At 42.5% G+C, this 24,539-nt stretch overlaps 1 protein-coding gene across 2 annotated transcripts; it reads right to left on the reverse strand.

Annotated features, from left to right (window-relative positions):
• Window positions 1-267: 267 nt before the first annotated feature.
• Window positions 268-24,319, reverse strand: LOC127433198 (inositol polyphosphate 5-phosphatase K-like). Of its 2 annotated transcripts, XM_051684919.1 has the most exons (13): window positions 24,245-24,319; window positions 22,960-23,014; window positions 18,928-19,032; window positions 18,622-18,730; window positions 17,617-17,733; window positions 17,351-17,526; window positions 17,115-17,226; window positions 16,476-16,585; window positions 15,485-15,698; window positions 13,567-13,704; window positions 13,364-13,447; window positions 13,102-13,206; window positions 268-1,218 (listed from the first exon to the last, which is right to left on the reverse strand). In XM_051684919.1, the coding sequence occupies exons 2-13, from the start codon at window positions 23,004-23,006 to the stop codon at window positions 1,150-1,152; spliced, it is 1,386 nt and encodes a 461-aa protein (XP_051540879.1). In that variant the 5' UTR covers window positions 23,007-23,014; window positions 24,245-24,319; the 3' UTR covers window positions 268-1,149. The 2 variants fall into 2 exon arrangements, with proteins under 2 accessions (XP_051540879.1, XP_051540878.1); XM_051684918.1 differs by having other exon boundaries at window positions 17,351-17,733.
• Window positions 24,320-24,539: the final 220 nt, after the last annotated feature.

Consider the following 24,539-nt stretch of genomic DNA (forward strand, 5'->3'; position numbering starts at 1 on the left):
GGATCATATTAACAATCCTAAATTAGCACAATATTGGATTTGCCACCATCTCCTCTGTAAAGCATACTTATCTACAACTAACTGAAATCCACACACTTGCTGCCATAGATAAATGCCAATTCCTGTAGGGAGATATGTTAAAGGGATAGTTCACCCAAAAATGAATATTCTCTCATCATTTACTTACCCTCATGCAGATGTGTATGACTTTCTTTCTTCTGCTGAACACAAATGAAGATTTTTAGAAGAATATTTCAGCTCTGTAGTACCATACAATGCAAGTGAATGGGTACCAAAATTTTGGTGCTCCAAAAAGCACAAAAAGGCATCATAGAAGTAATCCATAAGACTCCAGTGTTTTAACCCATGTCTTCAGAAGTGATATAATAGGTGTGGATGAGAAATAGATCAATATTTAAGTCCTTTTTTATTGTAAATTCTCCTCCCTGCCCAGTAGGGGCGATATGCACGAAGAATATGAGAAGACAAAAGAAGAAGAATGTGAAAGTGGAGATTGACAGTTTGAATTACTTTTATGCTGCCTTTATGTGCTTCTGGAGCTTCAAAAGTACTCATTCGCTTGCATTGTGAGGACCTACAGAGCTGAAATATTCTTCTAAAAATCTTTGTGTTCTGCAGAAGAAAGAAAGTCATACACATCTGGGAAGAGAGGGTGAGTAAATGATGAGAGAATTTTAATTTTTGGGTGAACTATTCCTTCAACAGGCTAATCAAAGTTACATTAGCTCTCTTTTGCCAAGTATTATGCAGATCAATGTGTGCTCTGAATCATTCACCTCTGTAATTTTCTTTATTGTCCCTCTAATGGCAGGTGCAGGTATTAAAAAATCCATGAGTAAAGTGAAATGTGTTCAGTGTGTATGTTTACAAAAGCTTGGAGCAGATAAAGAGAGTTCAACATTTTGAGGACAGGCACAGAGAGAGATGGTCGCATGTTCAGTGACTACACCGTTTTTTGTGAAATATCAAAGCCTGAGATTTACACTCATTATATTAGCTGTTTCAGCTTCAGATTTACCTTTTACCTTGCTGACCAAAGTCAGTTTAAACAGGGAGAAAGCTGATCCCAGATCAGATCTCTTGCTTTAATGGTTGAGCACATGCGTGGTACGTTAGCAAAGATTCCGGTTACTTCTCATGTCCGTTGATGTTCTCCGGAATCAAACCCTCAATTAAGGCTCGTTTGGACTCTAGAATCTGGACCAATCAGACACACAGCAGGTGAGTATAGAGGAATAGACTAATCTTCAAACACAGATATGTGTGTGCTTCCACGGAAATCAAGAGACAGTATAAGGGGGAAGAGACAGACCACGTGTAGAAAAATGAATGAGAGAAATTGTAACGCATCATATAGCGGCTGTAGGAATGGAACTCCTGCCTTTCAGTAGAAAAAGCCAGTTGCCTTATTGAAAAAGTTTGTTTACTCCAGAATGTGTATATTACGGAGCCCCTTAGATGACAGGGCTGGATTTTTTTTTTCTGAAAAAGTTTTGCGTGCCCTTGCAATAGTTTGCGTTCCCTAGCAATAAGCTTTGCATTCCCTCGCAGTAGTATGTGTTCCCTCTCAATACGTTTTGTGTTCCCTCACAATAAATTTTGTCTTCCCTCGCAATAAGTTTTGCATTCCCTCACAATAAGTGTTGTCTTCCCTCACAATAAGTTTTGCGTTCCCTCGCAACAGTTTGCATTCCCTCGTAATACGTTTTGCGTTCCCTCATAAGTTTTGCCTTCCCTCGCAACAAATTTTGCCTTCCCTCGCAATAGTGTGCGTTCCCTCACAATAGTTTGCGTTCCCTCGCAATAAATTTTGCATTCCCTCACAATAGTTTGCGTTCCCTCACAATAAATTTTGCGTTCCCTCGCAATAGTGTGCGTTCCCTCGCAATAGTTTGCGTTCCCTCGCAATAAGTTTTGCATTCCCTCACAATAGTTTGCGTTCCCTCACAATAAATTTTGCGTTCCCTCGCAATAGTTTGCGTTCCCTCGAAATAGTTTGTGTTCCCTCGCAATAAGTTTTGCATTCCCTCACATTAAGTTATGCATTCCCTCGCAATACTTTGTGTTCCCTCACAATAAGTTTTGTGTTCCCTCGCAATAGTTTGCGTTCCGTCGCAATACGTTTGCATTCCCTCGCAATAGTTTGCATTCCCTCGCAATACATTTTGCATTCCCTCGGAATAAGTTTTGTCTTCCCTCACAATAGTTTTGCGTTACCTCATAATAAGTTTTGCGTTCCCTCATAATACGTTTTGCGTTCCCTCGCAATAGTTTTCATTCCCTCGCAATAAGTTTTGCGTTCCCTCGCAATAGTTTGCGTTCCCTAACAAAACGTTTTGCGTTCCCTCGCAATAGTTTGCATTCCCTCGCAATAGTTTGCATTCCCTCGCAATAAGTTTTGCCTTCCCTCACAATAAGTTTTGCCTTCCCTTGCAATAGTTTGTGTTCCCTCGCAATAAGTTTTGCCTTCCCTCGCAATAGTTTGCATTCCCTTGCAGTAGCTTTGCATTCCCTCGCAGTAGTATGTGTTCCCTCTCAATACGTTTTGTGTTCCCTCACAATAAGTTTTTGTCTTCCCCTCACAATAAGTTTTGTCTTCCCTCGCAATAAGTTTTGCATTCCCTCACAATAAGTGTTGTCTTCCCTCGCAACAAATTTTGCCTTCCCTCGCAATAGTGTGCGTTCCCTCGCAATAGTTTGCATTCCCTCACAATAGTTTGCGTTCCCTCGCAATAAATTTTGCATTCCCTCGCAATACTTTGTGTTCCCTCACAATAAGTTTTGCGTTCCCTCGCAATAGTTTGCATTCCCTCGCAATAAGTTTTGCGTTCCCTCGCAATAGTTTGCGTTCCCTCGCAATACGTTTGCATTCCCTCGCAATAGTTTGCATTCCCTCGCAATACATTTTGCATTCCCTCGCAATAAGTTTTGTCTTCCCTCGCAATAGTTTTGCGTTCCCTCATAATACGTTTTGCGTTCCCTCGCAATAGTTTTCGTTCCCTCGCAATAAGTTTTGCGTTCCCTCGCAATAGTTTGCGTTCCCTAACAATAAGTTTTGCGTTCCCTCGCAATAGTTTGCATTCCCTCGCAATAAGTTTTGCGTTCCCTCGCAATAGTTTGCATTCCCTCGCAATAAGTTTTGCGTTCCCTCGCAATAGTTTGCGTTCCCTCGCAATACGTTTGCATTCCCTCGCAATAGTTTGCATTCCCTCGCAATACATTTTGCATTCCCTCGCAATAAGTTTTGTCTTCCCTCGCAATAGTTTTGCGTTCCCTCATAATACGTTTTGCGTTCCCTCGCAATAGTTTTCGTTCCCTCGCAATAAGTTTTGTGTTCCCTCGCAATAGTTTGCGTTCCCTAACAATACGTTTTGCGTTCCCTCGCAATAAGTTTTGCCTTCCCTCGCAATAGTTTGTGTTCCCTAGCAATAAGTTTTGCCTTCCCTCGCAATAGTTTGCGTTCCCTTGCAGTAGCTTTGCATTCCCTCGCAGTAGTATGTGTTCCCTCTCAATACATTTTGTGTTCCCTCACAATACGTTTTGTGTTCCCTCACAATACGTTTTGTGTTCCCTCACAATAAGTTTTTGTCTTCCCCTCACAATAAGTTTTGTCTTCCCTCGCAATAAGTTTTGCATTCCCTCACAATAAGTGTTGTCTTCCCTCGCAACAAATTTTGCCTTCCCTCGCAATAGTGTGCGTTCCCTCGCAATAGTTTGCATTCCCTCGCAATAAGTTTTGCATTCCCTCACAATAGTTTGCGTTCCCTCGCAATAAATTTTGCGTCCCCTCGCAATAGTTTGCATTCCCTCGCAATAAGTTTTGCGTTCCCTCGCAATAAGTTTTGCCTTCCCTCACAATAAGTTTTGCCTTCCCTCGCAATAGTTTGTGTTCCCTCGCAATAAGTTTTGCCTTCCCTCGCAATAGTTTGCGTTCCCTTGCAGTAGCTTTGCATTCCCTCGCAGTAGTATGTGTTCCCTCTCAATATGTTTTGTGTTCCCTCGCAATAAGTTTTTGTCTTCCCCTCACAATAAGTTTTGTCTTCCCTCGCAATAAGTTTTGCATTCCCTTACAATAAGTGTTGTCTTCCCTCACAATAAGTTTTGCGTTCCCTCGCAATAGTTTGCGTTCCCTCACAATAGTTTGCATTCCCTCGCAACAGTTTGCGTTCCCTCGCAACAGTTTGTGTTCCCTCATAAGTATTGCGTTCCCTCGCAATAGTTTGCGTTCCCTTGCAACATTTTGTGTTCCCTCATAATAAGTTTTGCCTTCCCTCGCAATAGTTTGCATTCCCTTGCAATAAATTTTGCCTTCCCTCGCAATAGTTTTGCGTTCCCTCGCAATAGTTTTCATTCCCTCGCAATAAGTTTTGTGTTCCCTCGCAATAGTTTTGCGTTCCCTCGCAATAGTTTTCATTTCCTTGCAATAAGTTTTGCATTCCCTCGCAATAGTTTGCGTTCCCTAACAATAAGTTTTGCGTTCCCTCGCAATAGTTTTGCGTTCCCTCGCAATAGTTTGTTCCCTCGCAATAGTTTTCCTTCCCTCGCAATAAGTTTTGCATTCCCTCGCAATAGTTTGCATTCCCTCGCAATAAGTTTTGCATTCCCTCACAATAGTTTGCGTTCCCTAACAATAAGTTTTGCATTCCCTCGCAATAGTTTGCATTCCCTCGCAATAAGTTTTGCGTTCCCTCGCAATACTTTGCATTCCCTCACAATAAGTTTTGCCTTCCCTCGCAATAGTTTGCGTTCCCTCGCAATAGTTTGCGTTCCCTCCAAATAAATTTTGCATTCCCTCGCAATAGTTTGCATTCCCTCGCAATAAGTTTTGCGTTCCCTTACAATAAGTTTTGTCTTCCCTCGCAATAGTTTGCGTTCCCTCACAATACGTTTTGTCTTCCCTCGCAATAGTTTTGTCTTCCCTCACAATAGTTTGGCTTCCCTCGCAATAAGTTTTGCGTTCCCTCGCAATAGTTTGCGTTCCTTCGCAATACATTTTGCATTCCCTCGCAATAGTTTGCATTCCCTCACAATACGTTTTGCATTCCCTCACAATAAGTTTTGAGTTCCCTCACAATAGTTTGCGTTCCCTTGCAATAGTTTGCATTCCCTCATAATAAGTTTTGCATTCCTCACAATAGTTTGCGTTCCCTCATAATAAGTTTTGCGTTCCCTCGCAATAGTTTGTGTTCACTTGCAATACATTTTGTGTTCCCTCGCAATAGTTTGTGTTCCCTCATAATACGTTTTGCATTCCCTCACAATAAGTTTTGAGTTCCCTCACAATAGTTTGCGTTCCCTCATAATAAGTTTTGAGTTCCCTCGCAATAGTTTGCATTCCCTCGCAATAAGTTTTGCATTCCCTTACAATAAGTTTTGTCTTCCCTCACAATAGTTTGCGTTCCCTCACAATACGTTTTGTCTTCCCTCACAATAGTTTTGTCTTCCCTCACAATAGTTTGGCTTCCCTCGCAATAAGTTTTGCGTTCCCTCGCAATAGTTTGCGTTCCTTCGCAATACGTTTTGCATTCCCTCGCAATAGTTTGCATTCCCTCACAATACGTTTTGCATTCCCTCACAATAAGTTTTGAGTTCCCTCACAATAGTTTGCGTTCCCTTGCAACAGTTTGCATTCCCTTGCAATAGTTTGCGTTCCCTCATAATAAGTTTTGCATTCCCTCACAATAGTTTGCGTTCCCTCATAATAAGTTTTGCGTTCCCTCGCAATAGTTTGTGTTCACTTGCAATACATTTTGTGTTCCCTCGCAATAGTTTGTGTTCCCTCATAATACGTTTTGCATTCCCTCACAATAAGTTTTGAGTTCCCTCACAATAGTTTGCGTTCCCTCATAATAAGTTTTGCGTTCCCTTGGAATAGTTTGCACTCCCTCGCAATGAGTTTTGCGTTCCCTCGCAATGAGTTTTGCGTGCCCTCACAATAGTTTTGCGTTCTCTCGCAATACATTTACCATTTTTTTACTACAATTACCATATTTTAACCATGATATTCTTAGTGAAACCATAGTGATAATACAGGAAAAAGAAAACTATGGTAATAAAATTAATAATTTTGTTGGTATCATAGTTTTACAATGCAAATACCATGGTTTAACTATGGTTTTACTATAGTAATATTGTGGTAACACATTAAAATAAGTTTCCATTTGTTAACATAAACAACATAACATGAACTAACAATGAACAATACTTTTACAGCATTTATTAATCTTGGTTATGTTCATTTCAACACTTGCCCAGTTGTATATGTTAAAATTAGTTGTATACGTTAACATTAGTTAATGTACTATGAACTAACATTAACAATAAAAAAATAAAATAAATATTAACTAAAATTAACAAAGATTAATAAATATTGTAAAAAAATATTTTGTTCATTGTTAGTTAATTACACCTAATGCATTTACTAATGTTAACAAATGTAACATAATAAAGTGCTACCAATATTGTAGACCGTAGTGACCATAGTTCCCTATCTGTCACTCACTCCACTTTGTGTCGATGTAGTGACACTAGGGGTCACTCTTGGGAGCCCGAGACACCTCTGGTCTTTGATAAAAGGCCAATGAAAATTGGCGAGTGGTATTTGCATGCCACTCCCCTGGACATATGGGTATAAAAGGAGCTGGTATGCAACCACTCATTCAGATTTTCTCTTCGGAGCCGAACGGTCATGCTCACTGAGCTGAATACTACTGTTCATTCACCTCTGCTGGATCTGACGGCGCACTTCACCTCTGCACTGGTGCACTGTAGAGAATGCTCCTGGGTGCTTCAGCAGAAATAAAAGAGTATATTTCTCTAAAAGAGTATATTTCTCTAAAAGAGCGGCACACACGGAATGTCTTTTTAAAGACGCGTCTTTCTAAAGATGCTTTTCCGATTGTGTGTTATTCCTGGTTGCTCTCGTTATCTCTCGCCTTCTGACGGTCACGATCACTGTCTTTCGTGTCTGGGCACTGCTCACGTGGAGACAGCATTCGTGGATGGTCATGTTCTCATTGCGAGGATATGTCCATGGCAACGTTGCGGTCGCGGCTCGCCTTCGTAAGAAAGCAAGCCACCCCAGAGGCTCCCCGCCTCGGTTCTTTTACCCACGGGTATGAGGCCAGCGCGGCTAGCACTGGGGGCGATTTGGGGACCCCAATGGGACCGCCTCCGCTGGGTACCCCCCCGGATTCAGGGACGATTGCCCAGTCAAAGGCTGACGCAGAGATGACGACATGCTTTCCCGGGCAGCCACGAGCGTCGGCTAGAGTGGAACTCACTGCTCTTCCCTGAACCCTCGCGGCTCGGTGATTGATTCCTGGGCTCGCGGCGCCGCTCAAAGCAATGCCCCGCCCCCGTTCCTTTCTTCCCGGAAGTGCATGAAGAGCTGACAAGGTCGCGGGAGGCACTTTTTACTGCCCGGTCCCGATCTTTTCAGCTTCCCCGCCCTCACTACCCTCGATGGTGGGGTGGCCAAGGGCTATTCGGCAATCCCCAGGTGGATAAAGGCACTCGTGGTGCACCTATGCCCGCAGAGCACCGCCACCTGGTTCGGGTGCCCAAAGCCCCCATCCAAGGCCTGTAGGTTTACGTCGTCTCTGACGGCCAAGGCCTACGGTGCCGCTGGACAAGCCGCCTCCGCTGCGCCAAAGGAACTGCACGAGGGTAGTTCCGCCCTGGGATTGATGCAGGAACTGCACTCGGCGACCGACTTTGCTCTCCGAGCGATGGAGGTCACGGCGCGGTCTCTCGGGCGGACGATGGCCACACTAGTGGTCCAGGAGCACCACCTTTGGCTCAACCTGATCGAGATGGATGAGGCCGACAAGACACGATTCCTTGCTGCCCCCATTTCCCAGGTGGGCCTATTCGGTGACACCGTCGAGGACTTTGCCCAGCAGTTTTCGATGGTGGAGCAGTAGACGGATGCTAGCCGACATATCCTGCCCCGGCGCAGCTCAAGATCCCGCACCCTGTCTACTCATCTCCAAGGGCATCCCCCTGTCGCCACCTGTCTCGCGGCTGCCCAGAACCCGTGAAAGGCTTCAAAGCACCCTTGAGACGGGCGACCCAGGGACAACGAAACCCACTGCTCTGGAGCTGGTAAGCAGATCTCTCCATCTTTTTGTTACCTTTTGCATTTAATTGCGCTGCATGCCCAAGTGGCTGCAGTACTCAAGAGCTCAGCAAGAGCGGTTTCCTTGTTCCCTGGGTCATGTATCCGGTGTGCACGGCCATCATCACAACCACCGTCCACCACTCTATTTGGCAGGTTTGGCGCTCCAGCGGCGGTCTCCCGCCCCTGAGCGCCCAGCTGTGGCACAAATCCGCCCCCGATGTGACAGTCTCCACGGGTCACGAGGACAGGCCTCTTCCTCCCCCATCCCAGGCTGTTCCGGGGGTGGTCACAAAGAGCCAGTTAAGTGCTTCAATGTCCTTAGACTCAGCACGGCCACGACGTGGTGTGGCACCTCGAGCTACGCCCTGCTGCAAGGCCCCACCTGACGGTACATCCGATGACGTTGTCCCTTTGGTCCCCCTTGCGCGGAACTTGGACACATGGCTTGTGCTTCCCAATCCGTCGCGAGGGCTGGTCCGGACCGTCCGACTCGGCTACGCGTTTCACTTCGCCGGGAGTACGCCCAGGTTCAGCGGTGTTCACTTCACCTTGGTGAAGGACGAAAACACTGCTACCTTGCGTGGAGATCGCTACCCTCCTATGGAAGGGCGCAATAGAACCTGTCCCTCCAGCCGAGATGAAGAAGGGGCCAATCTTGGACCTGTGAGTTCTGAACTAGGCTTTACACAGACTCCCGTTCAAGATGCTGACACAAAAACGCATTCTGGCGAGCGTCCGGCATCAAGATTGGTTCGCGGCGGTAGACCTGAAGGATGCGTACTTCCACGTCTCGATCCTTCCTCGACACAGACCCTTCCTGCGGTTTGCGTCCGAGAGTCAGGCGTATCAGTACAAAGTCCTCCCTTTCGGCCTGTCCCTGTCTCCTCGCATCTTTACGAAGGTCGCAGAGGCTGCCCTTGCCCCGTTAAGGGAGGTGGGCATTCGCATTCTCAACTATCTCGATGACTGGCTAATCCTAGCTCATTCTCGAGACATGTTGTGCGCACACCGGGACCTGGTGCTCTCACACCTCAGCCAACTAGGGCTTCGGGCCAACTGGGAAAAGAGCAAGCTCCTCCCGGTTCAGAGCATCTCTTTTCTCGGTTTGGAGTTGGACTCAGTCTCCTTGACGGCACGCCTTGCGAACGAGCACGCCCAGTCGGTGCTGGCCTGTTTGAAGGCGTTCAAACAGAAAACAGCAGTTCCACTGAAACTTTTTCAGAGGCTCCTGGGACATATGGCATCCTCGGCGGTGGCAACCCCATTCGGGTTGATGCATATGAGGCCGCTTCAGCACTGGCTCCAGACTCGAGTCCCGAGATGGGCATGGCGCCACGGGACATGTTGCGTGGTCATCACGCCAGTCTGTGACCGTCTTTTCAGCCCTTGGACCGACCTCTCGTTTCTACGGGCAAGTGTTCCTCTAGAACTGGTCTCCAGGCACGTCGTGGTCATGACAGACACCTCCAAAATGGGCTGGGGCGCTGTTTGCAACGGGCACCACTGTTTGTGGACGGGCCCACGACTGCATTGGCACATCAACTGCCTCGAGTTGTTGGCAATTCTGCTCACCCTGCGGAGGTTTCGGCCATTGATCCAGGGCAAGCACGTGTTAGTTCAGACAGACAACACGACAATGGTAGCATATGTCAACCGCCAAGGCGGTCTGCGCTCTCACTGTATGTCACAACTCGCCCGCCGTCTCCTCCTCTGGAGTCAGCAGCACTTCAAATCGCTGCAAGCTACTCACATCCCGGGCAACCTCAACACTACAGCGGATGCGCTGTCATGACAGGTTACCCTCAGGGGAGAGTGGAGACTCTACCCTCAGATGGTCCAGCTGATTTGGAGTCGATTCGACAGGCACAGGTGCACCTGTTCGCCTCCCAAGAATCCTCCCCACTGCCCGCTCTGGTACGCCCTGACCAAGGCCCCCCTCAGCATAGATGTGCTGGCACACAGCTGGCCCCCTGGCATGCGCAAATATGCGTTTCCCCCAGTGAGCTTGCTTGCAAAGACCCTGTGCAAGGTCAGGGAGGACGAGGAGCAGGTCGTCCTGGTAGCACCCTACTGGCCCACCCAGATGTGGTGCTCAGACCTCACGCTCCTCGTGACAGCTCCCCCCTGGCGAATTCCCCTGAGGAAGGACCTTCTTTCTCAGGGACGGGGCACCATCTGGCACCCACGCCCAGACCTCTGAAATCTCCATGTCTGTCCCCTGGACGGGACGCAGAAGACCTAAGCGGTCTACCACCTACGGTGGTAGACACGATCACTCAGGCTAGGGCCCCCTCTACGAGGCGCCTGTATGCCTTTTAGTGGTGTCTGTTCGCTAAGTGGTGTTCTTCCCATCGGGAAGACCCCCAGAGATGCGCAGTCGGATCAGTGCTTTCCTTCCTGCAGGATAGGTTGGAAGGGAGGCTGTCCCCTTCCACCTTGAAGGTGTACATTGCCACCATAGCAGCACACCACGACACAGTCGACAGTAAGTCCTTAGGGAAGCACGACCTGATCATCATGTTCCTAAGTGGTGCCAGGAGGCTGAATTCCTCCAGACCACGCCTTGTTCCCTCATGGGACCTCTCTGTAGTTCTTCAGGGTCTACAGAGAGCCCCCTTTGAGCCTTTGCAGTCAGCCGAGCTTAAGGCACTCTCCTTGAAGACTGCCCTCCTAACTGCGCTCACTTCCATCAAGAGGGTAGGTGACCTGCAAGCGTTCTCTGTCAGCAAAACGTGCCTGGAGTTTGGTCCAGGTTACTCTCACATGATCCTGAGACCCTGACCGGGCTATGTGCCCAAGGTTCCCTTCACCCCTTTAGGGACCTGGTGGTGAACCTGCAAGCACTGCCCCAGGAGGAGGCAGACCCAGCCCTGTCATTGCTGTAGCCGGTGCATGCTTTACGCATCTATTTGGATCGCACGCAGAGCTTTAGAATCTCTGAGCAGCTCTTTGTCTGCTTTGGTGCACAGCGGAAAGGAAGCGCTGTCTCCAAGCAGAGGATCACCCACTGGTTCATTGACACCATAACTATAACATATGTTGCCTAGGACATGCCGCCCCCGGTAGGGCTACAAGCCCATTCTACCAGGGGTGTAGCGGCTCCCTGGGCCCTGGCCAGGGGTGCCTCTCTAACAGACATTTGCAGAGCAGTGGGCTGGGCAACACCCAACACCTGTGCAAGGTTCTACAACCTCCGGGTGGAACCGGATTCGTCCCAGGTAGAGGCACGCAACACAAGCGGATAAGCCCGGGATAGCTGGCCGGGTGTATCGCTTGCACATAGCGCTTTCCACCTCCCTTGGAGCTGAAGACGTGCGCCATTAATTCCCAGTAGTGTTCACAAACTTTGTTCCCTGCTTGACTTCCTCCGAGCCCTGTGGCAGTCGGGTCTTCGGAGAGACTCGCTGCCAGCCCAGTACACGTGCTAACTAAGAGCCCTGTTCTGGGGTAGGTGCTCCACATGTGGCGGTTCCCTGTAAGGCTAACCCCATGCGATTATATATCTTCCGCTAATTAGTTTCCCTGTTGGCAAACTGCGTCTTCCTTGGGCAGAGCCCCTCTGCCCCAGTCTCCATGTTTGTAGTAACTCCTCCCCCATTGGGCAGGATCTACCTTGAAGAATCCCCACATGGTTGGAAAGACCATGTGATGTATTTTTCCACTTAAATATCCCCCCCTCTCTTTGGGCGAGGTGTGGTCTCCACGGTCTCTTCCCCTTGGGAGGGACACCCCCCGACTAGACCTGGCGGCCCAGTCAGATAATCCCCCTTCTTTTTTAGGGAGTGGAAAAAAAGAAGGGGAAAAGAGGCCACGACTGGGTTAAGCCTGTCTCTATCTTTTGGGTAGTCGACTTGTCCCCAAAAAGGGCCGTTCGACACTCATAAATATGTTGGGGGAGGTTACGTGTCGACCTGGTGTGCTGGCTATGAGGCACACAGTAGTCTGCCCACCACACACCGCCAGTTCACGTAACATGGTTCAGCCAATTGTGGCATTTCGTACAGGGACCCCTAGTGTCACTACATCGACACAACGTCGAGTGAGTGACAGATAGGGAATGTCATGGTTACTTGTGTAACCTCCGTTCCCTGATGGAGGGAACGAGATGTTGTGTCCCTCCTGCCACAACGCTGAATTACCCACTGAAATGGCCGGACCTTATATCGGCTCCTCAGCATAAAACCTGAATGAGTGGTTGCATACCAGCTCCTTTTATACCCGTATGTCCGGGGGAGTGGCATGCAAATACCACTCGCCAATTTTCATTGGCCTTTTATCAAAGACCAGAGGTGTCTCGGGCTCCCAAGGGTGACCCCTAGTGTCACTACATCGACACAACATCTCGTTCCCTCCATCAGGGAACGGAGGTTACACAAGTAACCATGACGTTTTTGGCAGAAAACATGTTTTTTCTATAGTATTATTGTAGTAACCATGATCTGTTTTATTATTATTATTATTTTATTTTTTATTAATTAATTAATTTAATTTTTTGATGGAAACCATGGTTTTAATACAGTATACTGTATCCATATAGTAATCTTGGTTTTACTATAGATTAAACATGGTTAATCTTGTGGTTACTGTAGTTTAACTACAAATACCATGGTATTTGTAGTGAAATTAAAATAACCACAAAATTATGATTTTTATTAGCATAGTCTTTTTTTTTCTTTTTTTTTACTTTTTTTTTTTATTAGTACTATGGTTTTCCATTGAATATCAAGGTTAAAATATGGTTATTTTAGTAAAACCATGGTAAATTTATTGCGAAGGCAGGCAAAACGTATTGAGAGGGCACGCAAAACTATTTCCGAAAAAAATCCCGCCCTGTCCTGTAATGGGCTCCGTAGTACGTGAATACAGAAGCTAAAGAAGCTTAATTTTTGATACCGCTGGACAATTTTGACGACATTACCAAGACTGCGGCAGAGTGAACTGACTTGCTTTAAACCCACCTGGAAAGCTGGACTAAAGGCAATGAGGGTCTGCATGTTGCTGCTGTGGTAGCCAAGTACATATTCCCCTCCCAGCAGGGGGAGTTTATCCTTACTCACAGTGACCTTAAACAGGAAACGGATTACTCATGTCATATAAACTCTCTTAACAGTATTAACTGTAATACACTATTAACTGTATTTTCTAGAAACATTAATGTCATCAGCAACCCTTTATCAGAGGAGACCCACTCTCGACACTGACAATATGAGTCTGTCATACCGTTACAACTTCTCCGTTGTCAGCCACTTCATCATCTTTGACCCAGGCAAAGGTGAAGTAATCGGAGGCACTTTTGAAGCCGATCTGCACACAGAGATATAAATCATTTCTAGTTAGTGACCCACTCCATGATAGAGATCTCCTTTTGTCTCTTTCTATGTTTTTGTTCATCCATCATCCTTTCCTTTCTCTTTCCTTCTCACCTTGTACAGGCCGATCCAATCCCAGGTGGAGGACTCAAAGGTCTCCAGTATGGTGTAGGTGAATAAGGCATCTTCATCAGTGCTCCAGCAACCCTTTGTGGTCAGTCTCACTAGAGGGGTCTCCACCTTCTTCCTCATCTGCATCGATAACAGAGTCCATCATCATTCAGTGAACTTGACTAGAATACTCAGGAAAAGTTTAATTAACTAGTTGAACACACTCTTAAAGGGATATTTCACCCAAAATAAAAATTCTGAAATACACTACAGAAGATATGGATGACAAAAATGGTGCGCTGAAGCCATGAGGCTAAATGTCATTAGTTCTCTGGTGTTTCTTGACCATACGTCATTGACATCAATGTCAATTTGAAAGCTACAGCAGAGGCGAAGCTTTTCTATTTGTAGCACAAAGTTATCATGTGGCTTCAGAAGACTTGGTATATAGCACACAAGTCATATGGACTGCTTTCCAGAAACATTTTTAGTGCTTTTTTTTTTTTTTGCACCATGACAGACCCAATCCCCTTTCCCTGTCATTATCCTCAAAATTGCCTTTTTTTAAATTTGAGCGATTTATCGCACAACGCCCCGCTGGTAAACACAATGTACACAAATGTGTGCATTTTTTCCTTAGAAATCCTATATTTATGTGCATTAATGTACATTATCACATTGAGAAAAACAATTTTGCTTTCAGAGGCTTTATATGGAGATAATATGAAATAAGGAGCACTTTGAACTGTTCTGAGACCAGTGCAGACAGACAGCTCACTGGAGGTTAAACAGGGAGCAAGGGAACAAGGGAGCATCCTATAGCTCTTCAGTGCATTCAATACAAACTTCCTATCAAAAGTTCAGTTTTAGGCTGCAGATGATGTTTGAACCACTCAACATGTTTGGCAAACATGGGACAATGGTTATCAGTACATAGATTCAGAATTTATAATGTATAATTTATTTTAACATGGTTGGCAGTGATTGGATGATGCTGGCCATTTCTTTGAATCAGAATTCATTATGCTAATTTCTGATGTAATTTCTGTAACATTTCAAAAGCATGAATAACCAACACTCCTGGAAATTAAACAAAACAAAAAATACTTTCCATAGCTTGGTATTATTAAAATTTCACAAAATAGTCCCTCTGTCCACATATGTTGCCATACATTTTTAGGAAAACTACTTGCTCTAGAATTTTGTTTTTGTTTTGTTTTTTGTTTTGTTTTTTGCATGTTTGTTAGGTGCTACTAGTTACAAATCAAAAAGGGAAATGGAAAATGTGCACAGCAGTCACTCTCTGGTCTCAGGAGGCTAAGTATTTAAGGCACATGGTTAGGGATAGTACTGATTGACAAAGGCAGGGCCCAGATGATGTCACTCACCTGTGAGTGATAAGAAGACTGTGTATGCATCCTAGTGGGAGAAGACCTAACAGAGGAATGATTTTCGATAAGGACATGAGGGGTCTGTCGTGCGTGTACTGTGTTTTGTCGCTGTGGATCATTATCCCTTCATTGGAGTACTGATGTGGCCTTTTCTTGGGGAAGTGTCACATTGCGATTTTTGATTGCACCTTTATCACCACCACCATTTTAAAATTATCTGAACTTTATCAACGCCGGGGCTGGACCGGGGAAACCCGATCTCCACACCGCACACCACTGGGCCAGAGCAACGCCAAATCAACAGGCGAGTGGCCTCTCTCTGGGCGACTCCTAGCTGACACAAATCCATACATAAATTTTGATAAGACTGACTCCCACGTTATATTGCATCATGTAGCGACAGTTGAGTTTGCACTTTATGTGTGGAAGCTGGTTCATCGTATTCCCTAGACATAAACTCTTGTAGCGTGTTTGCTGGCAGAGTTCCGCATCGTAACAGCGTACCATTGTGACATGTACATAATTCTAACCTCCAGATTGAAGGTCCCGATGACAGGTTTGTGGTCACTGACCCCGTATGAGACATCACAGGTGTACATGTCCTGTGTCATCTTAACAGGGTACTCATCATCATCAGCAGCAGCAGATGATGTTGTTGACTTGCCCTCATCCTCATTGTCCGCAGCTTGGGGCTTTATCCTCCACAAGATCCGATCCGTCCAGGCAGGCTTCTGCTTTTTACCACTAATCAATGACCCATGCAAAAATAAGAAAGACAGGATGTAAATAAATAATAATAAGTTCATATTAATGTGAATGTAGAATGCAACATTTCGTGGAGAGGGACAATGGTTGGCTTCTTTTCCGAACTAGATGTGTCCCTCCCCCGTAATTATTTATGTGTCTACGTTCATATTAAAAATGCATAGTCTGACTCATGATCTCATTACATACATGTATGTATATACATACAGTTGAGTGCATAAGTTTGCATCCCCTTTACAGAATCTGCAAGATGTTGATAAATAAGAAAGCCCATGAAAATTGCATTTTGTTTTTTTATTTGACATAACAGAACATGTGTTTAAAAGAATAACTGAATATGCACAATTTATCCTGTTCAAAAATTTAACAAGACTTGGTTCTTAATAAGGTGTTTTCCTTCCTCGATTATCAATGGCTGTTTGTATCTTTTTTGATAGTTGTGCATGAGTCCCTGCTTTATCCTGAGCAGTGAAGCTGTCTTCTGTTCTTAAGAAAAATCCTACTGTGTGTGTGTGTGTGTGTATATATATATATATATATATATATATGTATATATATATATATAATGACATGCTGTGTGAAAGGTGAAAATGCCAAAGATCTCCAAGACTTTTCTAAGCCAGTGAAACATTTATAGCTTTTGAGGAAGCTAATGGATGGAAGAATGGATGGATGGGTGGATGGATGGATGGATGTATGAACAATCCCCTACACTCTTCAGAATTGTGTTGAGAAGGTGTGAATGAGTGAACGTACCTCGTGTCATAGGTCTCAGAGAAGCGGTCAAATTTATATGTGGGTTTGAAGCTCAAAGGCCCCTCTTCAAACTCTTGAAGAATAGGTTCATTCTTCTTCAGCATGATCAACTAAAAGTCAGAACACATTGAAATAGAATGGAATAGAATAAAATATAATAGAACCAATTAAAAAAACACAGAGCAACACACATAGCGCTACAATAGAGTTTTACAGCATGCTGCTAAGCTAATGACTCAATATTCTAATAAGTACAAAACACACATAGCACACACAAATACTGAAACTTAAAATTGACAGAAAATAACTCAAGTAATTAAATACAAATATGTTTATAATCAGCAAGGAACCCTTGACTTCCGTGGAAATTTAACTGACTTCCCATGCATTTTGGGATAGTGTTATCCATAAAAGAAGGTTCGATGTTGCCTTAGAATTTGGCAAAAATATGTTATTTTGTAAGGCAGCATAATTTTGCTGCCTATGATTTGAAACAGCCTTCGCATCAGGAGCACACCCTAAGATGCCTCAAAATGCTGTCAAAATAGGCAATGGATTTTGGAACATAGCCTTGGTCTTCAGAAGTCTGTGGGGTCATGTGTGTTTGTGATATTTGTGTTGTGCGTTTGTTTGCCTGACCTGATCTTTGTTCCACAACAGGTTAAATCGGCCATTGTTGATCGAGGAGCGGAGGAAGTGCATCCCATGGTCAGCGATACGAAAGTTCAGGTCACCAAACCAGAAGACCACCCTGGGAGACAACACAACAGCAGAATTTCAGAATCATATTATTGTATAAATTAGGATTCATAAATGTGAGCACGTTTTTAGTGATGGAGTATGAGTTTGCATCCAAGCAAAGAGTCAGCACTAACTTGTGGTCAAGCACATGTGGCGTGTTGTAAATATCAAAGTCTTGCGTGTCCAGTATATATTCAAACTCATCCAAACGTTGCAGGGTGTAGTTCATATGAGCCGCCAGGTGACAGTTCAGAAAACACAGCATGTGACCATAGAACGAGAAACGCACAGACACACCACCTTTATTTCCCTGAGGAGGATTAATAAATAATACTATATTAAAGTCTGGATGGATGGATGGATGGATGGATGTTTGGATGGATGGATGGATGGATCGTACCCAGTATCCAAACAGGCCTGTGCAGGTGTATGTACTTTGAATGTCTCTGATGAAAGGGAGGTGGACCTGCTTTGCAAACAATATCAACAGCAAACCCTGCATTCTCACTGAGATCACCTGAGGACAGCAAATAAATATTGTGCTTGTCAATGACCTTTTCATATGACTCATATTAGGACTTCAACGCACCTCTCAACACAAGCATCAAGCCATGATTTGAACATATGATGCGCTGCAGATAGCATCATGCAAGAAACCCGGAAACCCGGAAATGTACAGTGTAATAAAGGTTTTGTTAGGTAACCTAAAAAATGTGCTTCACGTGGTCAAAGTCATGCAAAATGTCTAGTAATGACTGCATGAACTCGGAAAGGTAAGCGACAAACACATTCAAAGTTAAAATTACCTGAACTTTAAGAGTCACAATATTGGCTTAATTTGCGTGCAATGTGATAATGCTGTGATCCTTCGCTCCATAAAGTACAGTGCACTAGGGAATGTTGAAACGAGTCAAAACAAACATATAATCATAAAGGGCTGTATTATTGTTAATTATTGTTATCAAAGGCAACAGCAAGCAATTGTCCATTGTTCTTAAGATTCACAATCACAAACACATTCACAATATCAAAACCTGAGTGTGCAATATTTCAAACTCATTGTGTGGGGTATGATGAGATTGCTTCTGGAAATTCCTGGAATGCTTCTGATGAAGTGGGAACCCCCTTTTTTTAATCAGAGCTAATTTGGAAAAAGGGGGAGGACTCAAATCAAATCTGTGCTTGGGTTGCATAAATACGCTGATGTAAAACAAAGCCATAGTGTTTTCAGTGGCCTGCAGTGAACAATGGAGCTTAACAAGCTTAATGAGAAGATAGCTCATTCTGAGCTCAGTCATTCTATTTAATTGTAACTGGCTGAGACTACAAATAAACGTATGTAAGGATGGAAACCCATCTCTCTCTCTTTCACACATTTAGCCATTGAATTATTATGATGATGTACCTTGATGTAACCCTTTGGTGCTAGGGTATCCATAAGAAGGTGACTCCATGAGTCATCTGCAATGAGGTCAGAGATATACCTCACCGGAGTGGAATTCACTTCCTGTAGACTGGGACATAAACACTTATGCTCATTTTGCGTGAATGAAAACCTTACACATTAATAGAATGCCACAGATGAATGGCTATCCAGTCTGATTCATTCTTTTAAATGTTTTTAAAACCATTTTATTTTTAAATATAAAACACATTTAATTGTTGAGCAATCAATATCCTGATTTGTGTGGTTTAGGTGACCGTAACTCACCCAATCACATAGAGGTCAGTGGCCGGCTGCGAGTCAAGCTGCAGTAATGACTTCAAATTGGCTGGTGGCTCTGCTGTGCCAACATTCCATGTGACCATGTGAAGCCTAACCAAGAGAAGAAGACAGAAACAGATTATGAATGATTCAGTTGAAGTACCTAATTCATAAGATACTCCACAGAGACAAGCTGTCATTCAAACACAGCTCTCTCTAAAGTCATTTTTACATAATTGAAAAAAGTCATTGACAATTTCAAAACTATAGAGAGATAATAAAAATAATGCTGACATAATGGTTGTTGACATGAAATACAGGTAGGACTAATTAGAGGAGTGAAATCAAATTTGGAGGATTTTCCCATGCTGCGACACCTGAAGGACTCTCTGTTGGTGTATCTTCCACAGAGCTGGAATGCTTCATCCAGCGTGCGGGACACTTCCTCATTGGCTTCATCATCTGAGCTGAGATCTTCCACACAGGTGAGCAGTTGGGAGAGCCGCTGGCGAAGCATCAGCCGTGAAGTAGACAGCGATGCTGTGCTGGACAAACTGTCTGAGCGCGCACGTGGGGCGTCAAACATGTAAGACATCTTATTGCTGATGTTCTACAATACAGCTAATAAACTGAGACCGGATTTATGCAAACCAAGAGTTCAGCTGAAGATAGATGGATAAGCTTCTTCTCTCATAGATTTTCTTCATAAGCAAATGTACTTGACAAATTACAAGTGATCTGTTGTCCTTGATTTCAAACATAAAAAGAAAGTTCAGATATCCAGTGTTAGTTCAAATGTCCAAGGGCTGGTTTTCCTCCCAATGCTTTTGTCTTCAACAAAAGATTCCCCACAGAAAGCAGACATTGATCATTTTCTTCCCAGTTAAGCTTCTTTGTTCAAGCATGTGACACCCATGTAGCATTAAGAGTCCCAAAATAACTCAGATCTTCCCAGAAAGACCTCATAATGTCTTATTTGACCCTCAGAAAAGTTTACAAATAGAAAGCCAGCAGAAATCCTCCAGAAGTCAAAAAAAAAAAAAAGTCAACATTTTTTTTTTAAATAGGATATGACACTAGATGTGTCCTTTTGCCTACAGGCACTGTGTAATAGAATGGACGAGTGTGAGTAAAGACATGAGTTTTGGAGAGAGTTTGTGATTATGAGCTGTAATCTGGAGCAAGGTAGAGCCACGTGAGAGAGGTCAGGATTAAAATATGCAGAAATGTACTAATAGGACTAAGCAACATAAGTGAATGTCGCCAGATGCTAATCCAGTTTATGGAAGCATTGGCCTCTATAATATGAGTATTTCTATGGGAAAAAAGATATAGGGCAAAGGTAAGGTATTAAAATGTGAGAGGATAAAGCCAAACTTTGGTAATCAAACATTCTTTCCTCTTTTTACAACATTAAGCAATGTGCAGCAGAGATTGATTTTTCAATCACCAGTGTTCAACTACACTGAAAAAATATATATATATTTTGTGGTGTAGTAAATATAGCAGAAAAGATTAAGAACTTTCTACATTGAATAAGTTAGTTTAAGTGTGGACTTGAAAATATTAAGTAAATTCTACATTCAAACATGTAAAAATGTATGCTTTAAGTAAATATTATTTATGATTGTTTGCTATTTTTACAATGTGTACAATTGTGTATTAATCCTAAAGTAGAAAACTGTTTCATATTAATTTGCTAATGTGAGTAAATTTCACTGGTAAATAAAATAAGCCAATTTTACTTAACTTATTGAATAAATAATGAGCGTGCATGCTTTCACTGTTTGCAAGTTTATTCACACCATTTTTATTGTTAATTTTGTTGTTTGGTAACTTCTTGCTTTGTGCAGTCTTAAGATCATTTTCTACTCAAAATTACTCGTTCATGAAAAAAAAAAATCTGTTGATTGATACCATCATGGTTGAGGTCTGTGTGTACAGCTCTATATTTTGTATCTATCATGATTAAACATATGTTTGTAAAGAAAATTCTAAATGTTCTAAGATGTTTATTGAAATTCTAAGCACAATGTACAGCATATCATATTTATATGTTAAAGTTACTAAATTAACTAAAATGTTTAAGTTAAATTTACTCACTCACTTTAATTAATATTATGTAATAAAATTAAGTAGATTTGATACCATTAAGACTTATTTAGAAAAACTGTGTGCGAAGAATTGCGAAATAAAATGAAGTAAATCCTACTAGTTATTTTGTTTTTCATTGTACTTGAAAAAACTAATAATAGTTGTTATTATTCAGACTTGTTTGTAATTTTGAAATGAAGTACACTTATTTCCATTTATTGGGTGTTATTACATTGTTATTACAATATATCAAGCCAGAACATTAACCAACAATTTTTCCAAACATCATATAATAATTTATTATTAATCAACGGCATTTTTAAGCTGGTGACGTCACCATATTAGAACTACAATGGTTTGTGTACCATTCACACTGATCAGAGAATAAACTGGTCACCAAACAACATCATAAACATATTTATTCACTGATTTTGAACTGTGATTTCTCCATAATAACAGAAGCTACAAGATCTTTAGTTCAATACTCAGGCATGCTCTCTGTAGATAAAATATTCATCAGCAAATGAAAATTAAACAAAGCAGCATTTCCATATACAGTATGACTGACACATGATAATGTGTCTAGATGGTACTGTTTGACCAAAAAATAAATAAATAAATCACTGAACTGACAGTTTTATATCATTTTATGTTACAAAAAAACCTGTTCTGTGGAAGAAAAACTTTTAAATTAATCTGAATTCCATTGAATACCTAAAATTACTAATGTTTCACTGCTTCCCTAATAGAAGTTACTGAACTTAGTTTAGAATTATAAATGCTGAATTCTTAATTCTCAAATGCAGGCAAACTCAAAACTTCGCTCTGTTCTACGGTCACATGCAAATTCTTAGGGAGCAAGGAAGCATTCAGCAGTAGAGAGAGAGAGAGAGAGTGAAAATAATGACAACACAAAGCAACTGGTCTTGTGATAAATCACACTAATATTTCACAATTTGGTTCTAAGCGATAAATTGTTATTAAATAACATATTACACCTACACATGTACCAAGGTTAACACATTTAACCTTTATAACAGCATGATGATTTTAAACTGAAACACAACAAAACAAGTGATGGGTTGCACAGATTTTGCACAGATAGATGCTGTTTGCTTACAGATATAAGCCTATTATCTTATATTGCATTATTGTGTGCAAAAATCATGTTTATTTAAAGAAGGCATTATATCACAAATCAACACGCAGTACTTTCTTTTTCATTCCTGTGACTGTGTTGTCTCTGACCTATTGCTACCTAAAGTGTACACTTCCAGAGATTATTTAGCAGAGATGGGCCACTTCTATTAAAATGAATAGGAGAAATTGGAATGCTTAACCAAAGAGCTCTGAGCGTCCAACGGTCAATGGATGTAGAAAGGAAGTCCTACCTTACAGTTAAAAGAGCCAATCACTTTTTATACACGGACATCACCTGTCAATCAACTCTAGAAAGAGCATGCGCATTCACTATACAAGCTGGAAAAATTTCGGTTTTTAGCGCAATATGAGGTGAAGAATCACAATTTATGATTCCAGTGTTGTCAAATTTTATTGCTGATTTGAAATATGTTCTTTGATTATAACCTTGACCATCCGTTTTTGAGATTTCAGCCTTTCCCCATTCAAGTAGATAGGAGCTGCACTGTCATGACTGGAAATAGCCTCCCGAGAGTGTTCCAAAGATGGCCGACAGTGGACTGACTTGCTAGAAAGACTTTGACGCTTCTGAACCTTAATAGGTTTAAGAAACATCCCCCATTTTAAGAAGCTAGTACAAATTCTTTGGAGAAATAATAAATCCCTGTCATTACCTTTCACCTACTCTCTGATTAGCCGACATTCTTATTAATCTCTTCCTTTCACTTTCTCTCCATCTCACCTCACATGTTATTTTGCAGTGGAGAAGGGCATTTGATTAAATGTGATCATAGATAATGTTACCTGTAAGCCAGCTGTCCATCTCTGGATCGAAAATTTTGTGCACTCATACTCACACCTGTGGACAAAAGCAAACAGATAGCACGCATGTTAATTCAAATTCACACACTCATTAAATATAAAACAATTAATCCTGACTCATCTCCTGAAAAGCTTTTTAATATGATGAAATAGCAATATGGAGGTTAACTGACTATTATATAATGACTTTTTTTCTGAAAGTACCACAGTGTCATTTCCACAGCTCAAATTTTGAATTGTGTTTAATAGAATTCTGTGGTGGAAAGGAGGGTGATAGAAATGCAATTTTTAATATTTTTGATATAAAATGGCCAACTACTTTGTCCTGCTAATGCTAATTTCAAACATAACATTTTATGTATCCTAAATACACACATTTAAATAATATATTCACACTTTTTGGATAATTTGGTCAAATTACAGCTTGATTGGAAATGACACACAAAAAATATATTATATTAACATTACTTGTCTCACATTTCATCTCAAGAATGCTCTTATCAGGGGGCCTGGGTAGCTCAGTGAGTATTGACGCTGACTACCACCCCTGCAGTCGCAAGTTCGAATCCAGACTGAGTGACTCCAGCCAGGTCTCCTAAGCGACCAAATTGTCCCGGATGCTAGGGAGGGTAGAGTCACATGGGGTAACCTCCTCGTGCTTGCTATAATGTGGTTCGCTCTAGGTGGTGTTCCTGGTGAGTTGTGCGTGGATGCTGCGGAGAACAGCCCGAAGTCTCCACATGCGCTAGGTCTCCGCGGTAATGTGCTCAACAAGCCACGTGATAAGATGCGCGGGTTGACAGTCTCAGACGCGGAGGTTTGATTGAGGGGAGTCACTACGCCACCACGAACAGTTAACACTTAACAGTTTTGTCGACTTGGTTAACAGGTACTACACTAACCTATGAAAAAAGTCGTAATTTATTTTTTATTTTTTTAATTGATAGGAATCAATTTTAGCACAATAAATATTAAAATGGTTTATATTTATTTTACTCGCTGTTTAGATTATCATAGTTTTAAACATAATACAAAAACATTTGTATTTTATAATATATTCTGTAGTTTAATACTGAAAATCGTTGTAGCCTGCTACAAATGAACCCATATGGGACATGAGACACCATGAGACACTTCATTTGATCAGGTTAAAACATAAATTCCGATACAACTCATCAAGCCTAATCTTTTTAATGTAATATTATTCTAAAGTTACAGCAACGAAAGCGAAATAAACATTCAATTCTCCCCAAAATTAACTGCTTACCTTTCAGCCTCGGCCGACTGGAGATTCTGCAGGTGTCTTAAATGATTTATTCCGTACTTAACAGGTGCGACAGCGCACAGTGTGAGAGTTTGTGGTTGTGTTTACTCCCCTTCACTCCACACAGCCCTGCCAATCCAACAAAAACCTCTTAAAGCCACAGTGCTTTACTGTTTCACTATATAAACACCTAAAAGGTATTACAAGTTATGAAAGCCTCGGCTGTGTCCAAACTGTTCATTTTATAGGCTACCGAAATCCCGTTGATTAGTGCATGAAACAGACTTACTGTTGATGG

This window comes from Myxocyprinus asiaticus, chromosome 43, assembly GCF_019703515.2.
Source record: "Myxocyprinus asiaticus isolate MX2 ecotype Aquarium Trade chromosome 43, UBuf_Myxa_2, whole genome shotgun sequence".
Lineage (NCBI taxonomy): Eukaryota > Metazoa > Chordata > Actinopteri > Cypriniformes > Catostomidae > Myxocyprinus > Myxocyprinus asiaticus.

Excerpts from the sequence above, each read along its gene's own strand:
- LOC127433198 (XM_051684918.1), bottom strand. The coding sequence starts at position 23,006 with ATGAGTGCACAAAATTTTCGATCCAGAGATGGACAGCTGGCTTACAG. Across the intron at positions 17,227-17,350 it reads CCACATGTGCTTGACCACAA|GGTGGTCTTCTGGTTTGGTG; the intron begins GTTAGTGCTGAC and ends GTTGTCTCCCAG. Across the intron at positions 1,219-13,101 it reads CCTTTAGTCCAGCTTTCCAG|ATTCTAGAGTCCAAACGAGC; the intron begins GTGGGTTTAAAG and ends TGATTGGTCCAG.